Below are 15,380 nucleotides of genomic sequence, written 5' to 3'. Positions count from 1 at the left end.
ATGCTAGGTACAGATGTAGAATGACGGACAGGAATGCAATGGCTAGGCCATCACAAAGGAAAGAGGGGGAAAGGGAGAAGAGGGTCCTGCCAACCTTGCTCTAATAATGAATCACCCGCAGCCAAGAAAACTCATCTTAGCCTAGGGGAGATCCGAGGAGGGAGGCCAGCAATACTTGCCAACTCCCTCGGAACCAAAGCAAGGAAGGCTTTGTTATTCACAGAAAAGAGGATCTCATCCTCCACCCGAGAACAACAACACTGGACTAGTCTGCTAGATTACAAAAGAAGGAATCATCTCGTACAGAAACCTTCGAAAGTGAACTAAAGAGGCAAAGCCTCCTTATTCTGATGTCAGTCTAGCAAGGGAATCTCAACCACAAGCTAGACAGAAACAGACTCAGACTAAGAACTCTGATGTCCTGCCCCCTTCCTGAAGCCAGACTTACTGGAAACAGGAAAGAACAGAAACACCCTAATATAGTTGTATCCAAAGTCAATTCAGATAAACCATTAGGGTTAAGCCCAAGGCTTAAACAGAGGGAAAGGGATTGCACACCTTCTCCGAAGAGAAGAGAGCAACCGGGGAGTGTGAGAAAGTATACTAAGGCCCCATAGACAACTAGCCTAGGCGCAAAGAGAATCGATTACCTAAATCACCGAAACTCACTCGTATACTATCTTGGAAGAAAATCAACATAATCTTAAATGTATAAAACTGCCTAAAGCTTTAATAAAATTTAAAACACTCGGAAATCTGAATATCATGCCGGAAAGTACTAGGGCCAAACGACTAGGCTACAAGGACTAGCGTAGGCCAGAATCGGCAAATCCTTCGCCAAAACAAAAATACTAAAAGCATCATATAAAGAAATCCTATGTAACGCTGAACAGCTAAAATTATTAAAGCGAAACAGCCGGGAACGTCGCTCTGGCTAACTAAATAACTCATACCTAGCGAGCGACAGCGTCCAGGACGCCTCCGGTAGGCAACAGCTCTTGTAACAACGATATCACTATCAAATCACTTTTAAAATTACCAAGAGCTTACATTTATACATAAAAGAAATAATACTCAACTTATCAGAAGCAGAAGAAGTTGGAGAAAGCATTATAAAGTTGAAATAATCCAAGAATTGCGTGAAACACAGGGAAAAAACACCGAGTTGTTGACCTACGCAAAAAAGGAATACAGATGGCGCCGTGAGCGGTGCAATGCACGCTTACGAAACGGGAGAGGAGAGATACCTTGCGAGCGGCTCTCCTTTCTTTCTCGTTTTCGTTTTCTTGCCAATTGACTCCTTCGAAGTGTTAACTCTGTTCGGGGTGCAGATTGCTATGTGGCGTGTCAAGAATACGTCCTCTGATATTTCGCGATATCCCTGGTTCTTTTATTAGGGATATTCGCTCCAGGAGTTAGAATTCTGGGTACCTTAAGGTAAATTCTCTGGGAATATCGCCGTAGTTATATATACCCAAGGAAGCTACCCTTTAGGAACTTCCATCAGGACGACATGGGTTGAGCCCAAAAATTTGTATTATCTTTGGATGTACTAGTGCCTACATTAACCCCGGTAGCATTATAATGAGACAAGCTAGTGGGTGAGCTTGCAAGTGAACGGCGAACCCTGTCGGATAAAACATGATGGAAACTATTCAAATTGAAACTTAATTCACCATTTCAGCATTTAAGGATCTCATACGATAGACCACACTATCCACAAAAGTATAATGTGATTCTTTACTACCTTTCGGATGAGAAGCGCTTACTCTAGCAAGCAGAGGGATATTAGGATCAGGACAACCAGATTGGTCTTCTGCCTTACAGTTTAGTTTTATACAGCAACCAGAATTGTAGAATAGCAAAGGTTTAGCAGCATAAGGAACTGAAGTATGAAGATTTTTAAGGCTCTGTGTGAGGCTTTCAAATCTGTGGAGTAGCATATGTTCAAAACCCATACTGAATTAAATACTATCAACATTAGAATGACTATTGAATGGTTGGGTTAGGTTTGGCCATGGTTTAAGAAGGATTAAAAATTACCAAGACGAAAGGAGGATTCACTGAACTTTTCAAGTTTAATAAAGGAAGAAGTGGTGTCAAGACCTTGTGAAGCTCATCATTATTGAAAAATCGTTGAACTTGTGTATTGTCTTAAGGTGAAGGCGTGTCAATATCATTGCCATCCCCATTATAATTAACTAACCTACTCCCCCTTCTCCCCTGAAATAACACCCAGTTTCCTTTTGTGCTTAGAATTGTTAATTTGATTGGCAACCATTGAAACTTACTTTCCCATGAGTGGTACCGTGAGTGAAATGCACTCTTCACATTAATTATTTAAATCATAGTATCACCACCAACAAGATTCTGTACACAAAATTAATGTGGACCATGATCTCCCAGCAATAATTCCCATGCACATTCCAGGTAAAGACTGCTAACTAAGCCAGGGGAAGACATATTAGAGGACAGTAAGTACATAATCTGAGAGCGTGTGATCACCGTTAGTTGACAAAGATAACTGAAGACTAGATTATTGATGAGGAAAGCTGGGCTTTCCACCACTTTTGCTAGTGGGTTCCATTCCATTAAGGGCAGGTATTTATTGAAGCAAAATAATATGGAAGAATTTTAAAATTCTATTTTATTGGTAAATGTCGATAAAACCGGGCTTCTGAAGAAGCAGCAATTTAAACATCAAGGAAGATTTATAGAAATAATGATGGTTCAAGTAAATATGCCTCTTTTAGCGAGTGAAAAAAAATCCTTAGGTAGTCTGCCCTAATTAGCTAATTTGGAAAGTATAGATAGTAGTCTCAATTATCTTATCAACGTAAACAGTTGAAAAGATGTATAGAGTATTCATTATGTATTTATTTCATAATATAATACTAATATGTGATTACATCCATTATTATTGGATACACTTAAGTATGGTACTGTAACACATCAGTTACAGTTTATCAAAATATTTTCATTTTAAAAAGAGCTGTACTTTTTTTTGCCACAGTAAATGGACATATATTTTAGTCAATGGTGTAGCCTGGCTGAGCAGTACATACGCTAATTATACATCTTGTGTATGTTGCTACTCACTTAAAATTATCTTTGATATTAGGTGATCAAAAGTAGCAAGATACTACGGTATATATGTCATTATAAAAAATAATCAAACTGGCTGCATAATAAGGTAAAAAAAAAAAGTTAAAACACATAATGAACTTACCAGCAAATTCATTAAAATGATTGGCTATATCATAAGGCTGATAATTGCAAGCTCCATATTCATAATCAATGAAGCTTGCTTTTTGTTGCATGGCATCCCAGATTACATTACCAAGTAAAATATCATTGTGTGAAAACACAACTGGACACTTCAAACTAGTGAGATGGGACTCCAATTCTTCTATTTCTTGAGCAAGCTTGTCTTTGGTATATCCACTTTCCTCAATCCTAAAGTACCAGAAAAATAATAGAATAAAATAAATACATTCTTCAATCATAGAATAACAGAAAAAAATATATTAAACAAAGTACTGTAAATGAATTCTCATATATACAATCTTGCATCATGATAGCGCAGTTCTATGACACTATTACTTCTGCTATTATCTTCATTATAATAACTTCTTCAACCAGATTACTAGTCAAAATGATTTTTTCTTACATTTCTGCCTCAAAGGGTTTGTTCTTAAAAATATGTTTACAACAAAATATTTTTCATACAAACCTGTTTATCATATGCTTTTCCCTTATGCAAATACCCCAGTCCCAAAATATTCTAACTCATGTTTGCATAGCTAGAAAAAATATAGGCTACTTTAAAATAGTTTGTTCCTATGCGAATACAAACCCTTGTTGTTTACATGGAAGTCTCCTTTGGTAGGAGGAAGTCTCTATGGGTGTCTATGTGACAATGTTAGGGAATCTGTCTTACTCTTGACCCAAAAAAGAGAAAAAATATTACCTATCATGACCGGCTCATACGAGAGACAAGGTCATATTGTCAGCATCAAAGGATTGGTGGTAATTGTTAGTCACATCTTAACAAGTTTGAGTTTTGTGTAAGAAAAATTTCTTTAATTCTAAATTATATTATATACTGTATACTGAAATATACTATCACAGTGGTAATCTCACTTTCATAAGCGGCTATCAGTATACAGAAAAATAGGTACTTCCAAGAAAGGGAGAATCTGATGAGAGGAAGGCATCATTCCTTCTACTCTCATACCACAATTATGCTGAAAATAACTGATGACATGATATTACGTTAAGTATCCTGCAGGAGCATCGGTTATCTGCTGGACGGCTACCTCCAGACCTAAGGAGACTGTGTCTAAAGATCTGTAGATACAATCTTTTAAATAATGGGCTGTGAAGGGGGTTTGTCTTTTCCAGAACCCGCCAGCACTAAGAACCTGTGCCACCGAGTGGTTTTGCGGAACACTGAGGTTGCAGCAACACCACATACTGTATGTCATGAGCCTTGGGAGGGATACCAGTCGACGTTTCTCCCAAAGATTTGTATGCCCTCATAATAAATTTCTTGTAACCAGAAAGAGATGGTGTTCTTGGTTATTCCCTTCTTCTTTTGACCTGTACTTACAAAAAAGTTAGGGATGTTAGGACAAAAAGGTGAAGTCCTCTTTAGATAAAGACGGACTGCCCTTACAGGACAAAGTAGTAAACTGTCCGGATCATCAGTTATCTCCTTGATTGCTGAAATCATAAAGGAGTCAAATCGGTTGTCATTAATTAATAGGTTCTAGGTCTTAGCTATGAAGTCTGGCACAAAAGAAAAATACAGATCTTTCCGCCCCTGGAGTGCGACACTAAATGAGACAGACCATGTAGTTCACTCTCTTTCTTTGATGAAGCTAGAGCTAACAGGAACACAGTTTAATGTTAGGTCTAATGCCCTGCGAAGAGGTTTGTAGGGTGCTAACTTTAGGGATATTAAAACCTTTAATACACTCCGAGGTGGGAAGACTGCTCAAAGCTTCTGATTAAAGCCTATAGTTCCCATGAGATGGAGAGGTAAATTCTCTTTAGTCTGAAGACCTGGCTTAAGGCCGAGCGATAGCCTTTTACCACAGTGACTGAGACAAATTTCTCCTTCTGTAGAAAGACTAATACAGTAGTATGCAATAAGTGGTATAATGGCCTTGTGTGGAGCAATCACAGAAAAATGACCACTTTACCTCATAGACTGCTGCGAAGGAGATGCGGAGGTATCATGAAAGTTGCTCCGCAGTCAGTCTCGAAAAGCCTTTCTTTCAGAGGAGATGCTGGATAACCTCCAGCCATGAAGAGAAAGGCAGTGAGCTGCTTCATGAAACTTTTTCAAGTGAGGCTGACATAGAAGGTTTGGACAATCTGGAAATTCTCTTGGAACTTCCATGAGAAGCTCTAGTGTTTCTCTTAGATTTTGTGACAACCTGATCTTAAAAACCTGATGGAACAGGCAGAACGGGAGGAAAGCATCCCATCCCATGGGTTTGGAAAGCTGCTGCTGGGTCCAGGACTAGAGAACAATACACTAGTAGGGTGTTGTTCAGATGGGTGGCAAATGTGTCTATGATTAGAGAACCCCACAAAGTCAGGAGACTTCGCGACTAGAGGACTCATAGATCATTCTGAACTAGCTATTGTCCATATACAGCTCAGATAGTCTGCTATCTCATTCTTTTCCCTGAGATGAATTGGGCTGAGAGACGAATGGCATTCAATTGTACTCAGTGTTGTATCCCCACTATCAACTGGTAGAGTAGGTGGGATACCAAGCCCCCTCCTTGTTGTCATATGTCACTACAGTCGTGTTGTCATTCATTAACACAGAGTGAGCTTGGATAATCTCTGTAGAGTAATGCTAGTCCACTGCCTTTAGCTCTAGATAAATTATGTGGAATGACTTGTCCTCCTGTGACCATAGTCCTGAGACTTGTTCCTTCCTCAGATGGGCTCCCTACCCCTGGTGAGAAGCATCTGAAGATTAGAAAGTCTGGAGTTGGAACCTGTAGAGATGATCTGGTTAACAGGTTCTCCTGCTTAAGCCACCTCGAGAGATGTTTTTGCATCTCGAGGAATCTTCATAAGAGCTGATGGCAAGTCTGATGTCTGCGGCCATTGGCTCATTAATGCCCATTGTACTGAGCGAATATGTATCCTCCGGAAGGGTACCAGTTTCTTTAGGGAGGCAAGGTGACTTAGTAGCTTCTGCCAGATATGGTAGAAGCTTGTAATAATAATAATGACAATAATAGGTTAGAAGGAACTCCTTTTTGATAAAAGGTGTTGCGATCTCTCAATTGCTGGACTCTGTCTGTAGATGGAAATACTCAAAATACTTGAATCATATCTATGTCCATGTCCTAGTACTGTAGAACATTGTGCATCGAGTCTCGACTTCTTGCAATTGAGCTGGATTCCCAGGTCGCTTCAAAATTCGGGAAGCTCTCTGTGGCGGATAAGCTGAGATCTTGACTCTTCCAGTAGAAGCCAGTTGTCCAAGTAGCGCAGTAGCCTTATTAGTATGGCATGTCCCATGAGGAGACAAGAGTGAATTGGCGGGTGAACACTTGTGGGACTGTTGACAGGCTGAAGCCAGCACCTTAAACTCGTAAGTTCTTTCTCTGAAAATGAGATACAGGTACTTCCTTGATCTCAGATAGACTGTGATCTGGAAGTGGGGGGTCTCCACCTCGAACCGGCTTTGAAGTACAAACTGTTCAAATGGGAAAGGTCTACGATAGGTCTCCAACCTTCGGTCAATTTCTCCATTGGGAAGAGATTGCTGAAGAAACCCAGAGACCTGTCAAAGACTTCCCCTATTGCTTCTTTCTTCAGCATTTGTGATATCTTTCTCCAAAAGCAGATCTTTTTGGGATCCCATCAAATACAATGGTGGGACTGTCGGAATCTAAGTTAATGGTACACGACAGCTCGAGAACAGAATGTGATACCCTGGAAGAAGAACTTCTACAGCCCAGGGAACTACCCCGAAGAACTGTAAACTTGTCCAGCAATGTTGTAGGCATCTCCCTACAGGTAGTACAAGGATTTTATGCTGATGAACAGTCGATTCATTGATGGGACTTCCAAGTTCAGTTGTAAATTTTCTTGCTGTATTTGGTACACTGTTTTTGATAGCATATTATTCCATCTTAGCATGAACCTTTGGAAAATAATTATTGTAATTGCCCTATTTATGCTTTGTTCCACATTTACAAACTGGTGAAGTGTCCATACTTACATTCTGATTTTCCTTATTATGCATTTTGAAATGCAGCATTGTCTGTTTTTGGAAGCAACAGAGATTTCAGCGAGGAAGTCTTATAAAAAAACTTATTCCTCTTTTAAATCCAAAAAGAAAAGTGTTTGCACAAACACAAGGTTTTTGAGTACTGTTCATGTTATTCAGTCATTTACACTCATTTCTCAGTTAGTGCAACAAGTCTTACTAGTAGTACAGTATTATAAAATCACTGCTAGTTTAGCCACTGTACTAATAATTGCCGGTGATTAATCATTGTCAGTTAGTTTGTTTCTTTACAAACTTATTAAGTAACACTTCAGTTACCTCAAAATTCCCTTGTTTGTTTTTTCTAATCCAGTCACTACCTAACTAATGTATATAAAATATATGTTTCAATAAAGTACAATAAGGGCCGTAAGTATTCAACAAAACAATTTTCAATTAGGTATCTGAATATCTTTTGAGCAAGTGAAAGAAAAATACTTGAAATAACTAATCACTGGCAATTGTTAGTTCAATGGCTAAACTAGCAGTGATTTTATAAGATTGTAAGGTTGTGGTGGCATATTGGAAACGTCTATGCCTGGTAATCGCCGGACTGGGGTTTGAGTCACGCTCAAACTTGCAAGTTTCTTTAGTGTCAAAAACCTCAACATCCTTAGCAATCAATAGCTAGCATTCACTTCCTGAAAGAAAAATACAATGAAAAGTTGATTATGGGCGCAAAAGTACGTTTATGTTTGTTACTTGTTGCAGCTGAAAAGTAAAACCCCTTTGACAGGTGGGGGGTGGGCTCCTTTCTCTCTCACTCTCACCTCTCGCTTAACTGGCTTATTATACGATTCAACAGCCGTCCATCTTGAGCTGAAAACATATTCTCCACCTAAAGGACAATGGTTTGTATTTTGTGTAGGATCAAATGAGTGACCTGACCCGAAGACAGACACAGCAACAAAACTGGGGGCTGATGACAGGCCAGGGCAGCCGACAAAAGTGGAAGAAGAATCTGCAGCACTAATCACAACAGACAGAAGAATCATAACCATACTCTTCCCTCTTCTGATCAGGGTGAGGAAGCCACTGCTGGACTGTGGACATCAATTGCGCACTTGCACCTCGGGCAGTACCAACTTCTCAATACAGGGTACCAAACTACTGCGATCGGAGAAACAAGTAGCATTCCACCATCCAGATGATATTAGGGCAAAAAGATATTATATTATGATACATTATTTAATTATATCTATATTGGTTCATGCTATGGTAATTAATCAATACATTTAAAGTTAAGTTTATTTGATTGGGAATCGGTGATATTAATTGGCCCAGGTTTCAGGTAAATATAGTAGGTTGTGTTTTGTATAATTTTGACTGTGTAACATTTGAAGTTTTCATTATAAAATAAGTGAGTATTTGAGGGTAAAGCATTACTGTATTGTTAAAATACATAAGTTGAAGGTTTAAAGTAATACTTACAGTACATCTGAGAAAATATGTGATTGCATGTAAATGTAGATGTTGAATAAAGTAAAGCATAAGTAGGTGTGTGTTTGATTTTTGTCAATAGTAATCTGAAAGTCCACCAAAGCAGGGGAGAGACAATTAGGTAACACTGCTTATAGGGATAACCCCTAGGGTCATTGGTACTATGGTCCCGGACACTGCTGACATTGAAATCACAGGTGTCACGACTGGGATACTAGCAATGAAGCCACAGGAGCCTAGTAGCCTTAGCTACGGCCCACTTCAAAAATACACTGAGGGCCTCTGTGCTAAACATAATGAAGGCTTTAGATTACTTGTTGCCCGTGGTGTGCAAGAAAGAGCTTCGAGCACATGGGGCGCAGAAATCACCTCACATTAGGCAAAACCTAAAAAATTCTATAATGTACTGTAGATCCTAGTTCTCCTTGCTCCTGAAGCATGCTCCCTAGGTTTAGGCCAGGGGAGCATTCACAGAAGCTTCAACTAACAGCAAACTCAAAGAGAGCAAAGAGCTAACAGTATTTCTGGCAATTTATGAATTAGCCTAGAGTAAAATCAGGTACAACTTAGGTCATTATCAAGACTTGGTAACTAAAAGGAATAATTGTAAACAACCCCCTTAAGAAGTGATTGTAAATGTCATCAATTTATCATAACCCAAAGAAGTGTCCAAATATACATTTGCAATCCTTTTTTGTCCAATTATTATACACAAAGCTGATATCACTAAACTAAGGTCAAACAAAAATATTTAAGAGCCTTGGATACGACACACCAGTACATCTGTATTCACTGCGACCGAAGACAAATGTGAAGATTCTTCAACTAGTGGGTGAGCAAGGTCCCTGTTGTTAGCTACCTCTGACAGATTCAACAGCCATTCCAGTTCAACTGAATAACCACTATTCTAAAGGATGAAAGGTTTGTATACTCATAGGAACAAACCTGAAAAGGAAAAGTCTAATCCCAGATGCTTAAGTACAAAATTAAGAATTGATCTATATCCTGTTAAGGCTGGGATTGAAAATTCTTTTCATAAAAGGTCACGTTTGAAAAATTTAAACAAGATTATCATAGCTAGTTATAGTCATTGATATATTCTTAGAATGACAGCATAAAAAATAAATATATCAGTATCTTTGATACAAAAGAATGGTAGAATGTCTTTCAGAACCTCTGACGGGCTGCAAAAACCCTAGATTCGAGAATACGACCAAAAGTCACCTGATTAATAGATGTAAAATGGATGTCTTTAGATGAAACCCCTTTGAAATGGGTTGTCTGAGCAAATTGATTGGTACAGCAATCTTCTCGGTCACTGACAATAGATGGCAAAGATCTGCAGTCCATTTCTCTTGTGTTCCAAACAGGGCTATTAGTCATTTGTGGTTTGCAGAGAGCCTGAGCTTTCACACCCCCAAAATCATAGTTGTGTAAAGATATAGATTTTTCCCATACATAACAGGGTACTATCTTCTATGCTTAGGGGTCCTGAACAAGAGCATAACACATATCATTGTTTTACCAACAGAATCTGATGTTCCCAGGCAGTCACCCATCCAAGAAGTGACTAAACCCAATACTGTATTGTTAAACTGCAATGATTGGGTGAGAAGCAGTGTTTTTAAGTGATAGGGCCCTTGACCAGTGAAGTTGCAAACATGACTACGAATGGTTATCCCTACCATCTTCCAATTTCTAAAGATACTGATGAATATAATGACCATTTGCTTGGAAGCACTAGACTCTTTCTACTCGGCTGAACATTTCGTTTATGCTAAGAATTATTGGAACCTAGATGTATACCTAGTAGGTTCTACAGCCTTTAAATATGCGGCCCGAGACTATACAATAAGCTCCCACTAGACATTCAAAAGACAAGATATTAAGGCCTTGATGAAGAAACTCAAAACTTTCTTGTTCTCAAAGTGCATTGATAGCATAGATTTGACAATAAACGAGCAATATTTGGTGTGAAATGTTGAATGCCTCTGAACGAATGAACATCGAGTAAGAATTGTAATCTGATCATGCAATATAATTCCCAGAAAGGAACTGTGTGGCCTACAGACTTCTCACAACATTTCTAAAGAAAATTTGTCTCCCCATGAGACAAAGAGAATGTGGAGCAAGATCACCTAAAAAACAATTCCTGTTTATAACAGTACATAGGATTCCTAAAAAATCCAGAGTAACAGATTGGCTTGAGTTGTATCGTTAGGAAAAATACAAATTACTAGTAAATTTGTTATTTGTTCTGACACTAATACAAGCCCTTTTGCTCTTTATCCGGGAAGACTCACCTTAAGGTGGGTGGAAGTCCTAACCACCTGGCTGGTTTTTTACCTGGGGCAGTCCTCTGTGCAACTCACCCAAAAAGAGGAATCGCCTTGACACCTTGCTGAATCCTCGTGCAATTGCACGCTTTGGCATCCTGAGCAATCAGTTTGATTGTGTGAGACTAGCAATGTGACTTGTCTAGGTAAGAATTCTCAGAAATCATAGAAATCTTTGAACCAACCATAGATGTTATCCAATTCCTACCTCGCAAAGGGGGGCACGGAGACGTAACAAGTATACATTTCTATACCAGATTACACATGGGAAATGGTTATTACCTGCAAACAGCAGAGGCCAGCTTGCAGAGTGCCGTAGGTGCTGCTCCTCAAGAGAGGGGAAAATGAAAGAAAGAAAGTCAGTCATTCTTATCATTCACCCCAGACTTAATCCAGGGTAACCTCTGCCCTCTACCATTTGCTATTTGTCTATCATGGAGCATGTATTAAACCAATTGTTGTGCAGCCACTACAGGACCGATGGAGAAGGTCTCCAAGCTTCTGTTGGTCACGTCTTAAGAGTAGTGGGCAGTGAAGGTCATTTCACGCTTCCACACATACTCTTGAAGGACCTGCACCACAGAGTAGTTTTTCTTGAATGCTAGGGATGTACCATTGCCCCTCACGTTGATGAGCTCTAAATTTCTGCGAATACAGAGAAGAATCATTATTCAAGGCCCTGTCTATGATCTTAAGAGTCCACGTTGAAATGGTGTTCAAAGTGATTCTTCTCTTAACCCTCCCCGTGCTCATGATGAGTATACTCACTCGTGGATGAGCTCCTGCAGTTCTTTTGAGATAACACTTCAAAGCCCTCACTGGGAACAGTAGCAGTTGATTCAGGTTGTCGATAACATTACGAAGACTATCAATCCAGAAGGGCCCAAATCTAGGATCCGGTACTCCCGGATTTCGAGTCTAAGGGACGAAGCCAAGCATTACTTCTCCCCATCCCTTGAGTGAGGTATCCAGACATCTTTTTCACAACAAGTTGTGGAAAACCTCACTGTGTGAGATGCTGCATAACCTCCAGGTGTGAAGACAGGGATTCTATGGCTTTGTTGATCTTTGCATGTGATGTGGAGGGATTTCTTTCAGGACTTCTGTTAGCAGCTGAAGAATGACCAGAAATCATTCCGCATGATGCCACAGTGGAGATATGAGGGTCATTGCCAGGATTTGGATGTCATTACTTTGTTGAAAACCTTTCATATGAGGCACAAAGAGGGGAACGCATAGACATCAGTGTTGTCCCACCGTTGTTGGAATGTCGAGTGCTTGAGGATCCGGCACCAGAGAACAGTACAGCGGGAGCTTGCTGCTCAGGGATGTCATGAACAGGTCCACTGTTGGAGAACCCCCACAAAGTCAGGACTTCATTGGCTACTAGATGATTCAAAGACCACTACGAGACCACCATCTGAGTCGCTCTACTCAGGTTGTTTGCGAGCACAATCCGCTTGCCTTGAATGAAGTGAGGTGATAGGGACACCAAGTTGTCTTCTGCCCATCTTAGCATCTCCACTACTAGATGGAAAATGGGCTGAGAAAAGGTACTGCCTTGCTTGTTGCTAATCAACACCCGGGAGTGACCTGAAAGGAGCTAAAAAACTGTTGCAGGACCAGAAAGGCTGCCCTATTTCCAGAAGATTTACATGCTGAGATCTTTCGGACTCGGACCAGAACCCGGAGACCGTGTGATGCAGCAAATAGGCACTCCCCCTCACTCCTTTTGATGCATCTTTAAAGAACATCAATTCCAAGGGGGAAGAGAAGATTGACTCCTCTGCCACTCACAATCTCAGGTCCATGGGGACAAACAAGTCTGGTGGGTCCTTGTGCTGGGCCCAACTGGACTTCAATCGCCACTGAAGAGATCAAATTCGCAGCCGACCGTTGCATACTAGACGTTCCAGTGAGATCAGGTGACCTATGAGGAGTAACCTCTGATGCGCTGAAAGTCTCACCGGAGGAAGGGACTTACCACCTTCCTTGGTCTTTGGAAGGTAGTAGGCTGGCCAGGGCACCAGCCGCCCGTTGAGATACTACCGCTAGAGAATTATGGGGTCCTTCGACCGGCCAGACAGTACTATATAGGACCCTTCTCTCTGGTTACGGTTCTTTCCCTGTGCCTACACAGACACCGAATAGTCTGGCCTATTCTTTACAGATTCTCCTCTGTCCTCATACACCTGACAACACTGAGATTGCCAAACAATTCTTCTAGGAGAAGGACACTCCAAAATTAAACCATAGTTCTCTAGTCTTGGGTAGTGCCATAGCCTCTGTACCATGGTCTTCCACTGTCTTGGGTTAGAGTTCTCTTGCTTGAGGGTACGATCAGGCACACTGTTCTATCTAGTTTCTCTTCCTCTTGTTTTATTAAAGTTTTTATGGTTTATATGGGAAATATTTATTTTAATATTGTTACTATTCATAAAATATTCAATTTTTCCTTGTTTCCTTTCCTCACTGGGCTATTTTCCCTGTTGGGGCCCCTGGGCTTATAGCATTCTGCTTTTCCAACTAGGGTTGTAGCTTAGCATTTAATAATAATAATAATAATAATAATAATAATAATAATAATAATAATAATTGGACGGAAGACTTTTCCTATCTGGTGTCAAAGAGCATCCCCAGGTATACCAGTCTCTGAGAAGGTTGCAGCGAGGACTTCTCGAGATTTATCAAAATCCCCAGATTGTGACAAGATTCGAGGAGTCTGTATCAGTGTCGGGGAATGTTCGTCACCAAGTCTGCTAGGATTAGCCAGTCGTCCAGACATCTCAACGGACGGATGCCAATCCTGTGGGCCCAGGTTGACACTAGGGAGAAGACCCTTGTGAAAACCTGAAGTGCTGTCGACAGGCTGAAGCACAGTCCCCTGAACTAGTATCGTCGGTTGTCTACGATGATCCTCAGATACTTCCTTGATGATGGATGAACTGGGATCTGGAAGTATGAGTCCTTTAAATCCTGCATGCACATAAAGTCCTCTGATCTTATTGCCTGTCCGATGGTGTCTTGCCATCTCCCTCCTGAACTAAGTCTATTGCATTAACTTGTTCATGGAGGAGAGCACGACTACCGGTCTCCAGCCTCCAGACATCTTCTTTACAAGAAATAGTTGACTGTAGAAGCCTGGGACTCGTCTGGGACCTCTTAATGAGCGCCCTTCAACACGGTCTGGACTTTGGCCCTGAGGGCCAGTTCCTTCGTGGATCTCTTTGCGTAGGAACTCGACGGAATAGGCTGAAGAGTCAATGGAGGGAGAGATGGAGTAAATTGAACACAATAGCCTGACCGTGACCGTCCAAGCTTCGGCCCCATGCTGCAACCACCTCTGCCACCAGCGTTGCAGACATCCTCCCACTGGTGGTCGAGCTTGAGGATTAACGTTTCTGGCGAAAGCAGCCTCAACCACTACCTCTTCCTCCTTTTCCTCCTTTGCTGTTTCAGCTTCCCTTAGGTTGCTCCTTTGTAGGAAAGGGCTTCTTGGATGATATTCTGGGAGCCCCAGCACTTCTGCTACCCTCCTGTGGTTAAGCGGGTTGAGGTTTCTTGGCTGGAAGAGCTGCTGCATAGGACCTCGATGTCATGGCCCTTTGGAGGAGAGAATCCTAACTAGATTTCCTCCAACGCTCCGCTGCTCTTTCGACATCCTTCGGGACCTGCCTCTGAAACATGATATTTTCATAATAAAATAAATTTTTGAACATACCCGCTGGTTATATAATAATAGCCTTATTCTTCTGTCCGGCAGAAATTCAAAACTCGCAGCAATTGTATAGATATGCCAGGTATACACTAGCGCCACCACGGAGCTAGGTCGAACTATCCCTCCTAGTATCAGATTTTCCATGCCCATAGGTCTCTAGAGGGGAGGAGGGTGGGATTTTAAGTTATATAACCAGCAGGTAAGTATGTTCAAAAATTTATTTTATTATTAAAATATCATTTTTAAACATTTAAACTTACTTGGTGGCGGATCAGAGACAGCAACATTAATGGAATTTCACTTAAAGAGTTTAAAACAAAACTAGCTTAAGGGTTCGTACCTATTAAGGAAGCTGACTTCAATGGTTCTCTGCATTAATAAGTCTGCTGTCCTTTGAGAACCAGCGATCCACCCAGGGGGCTGAAGAACTCTAAGAGCTGTCAAACGGTGAATAACCTCTATGCTGACAGGACCTCAACTAATACCCTTGTTCCGGGCGCTCTCAAGGAACAAATAACTACCTGACTAAGTCCAAGATTGCGGAAGATCGTCTAACAATTTCCTCCAATCATAAAAATAT

At 40.8% G+C, this 15,380-nt stretch overlaps 1 protein-coding gene across 4 annotated transcripts in view; it reads right to left on the bottom strand.

Moving 5' to 3' along the window:
- The window catches only part of eas (ethanolamine kinase 1), a 182,569-nt gene that overhangs the window by 40,796 nt on the left and 126,393 nt on the right, over window positions 1-15,380 (bottom strand). For all 4 annotated transcript variants that reach the window (XM_068391264.1, XM_068391265.1, XM_068391263.1 and 1 more), the window contains one exon: window positions 3,230-3,456. In XM_068391264.1, coding sequence (XP_068247365.1) covers window positions 3,230-3,456 — 227 coding nt within the window. The remainder of the gene's footprint in view (window positions 1-3,229; window positions 3,457-15,380) is intronic.

Source organism: Palaemon carinicauda, chromosome 17, assembly GCF_036898095.1.
Source record: "Palaemon carinicauda isolate YSFRI2023 chromosome 17, ASM3689809v2, whole genome shotgun sequence".
Lineage (NCBI taxonomy): Eukaryota > Metazoa > Arthropoda > Malacostraca > Decapoda > Palaemonidae > Palaemon > Palaemon carinicauda.
Note: the sequence above shows the minus strand (reverse complement) of the source record. Positions and strands in the feature narration are given on the sequence as shown.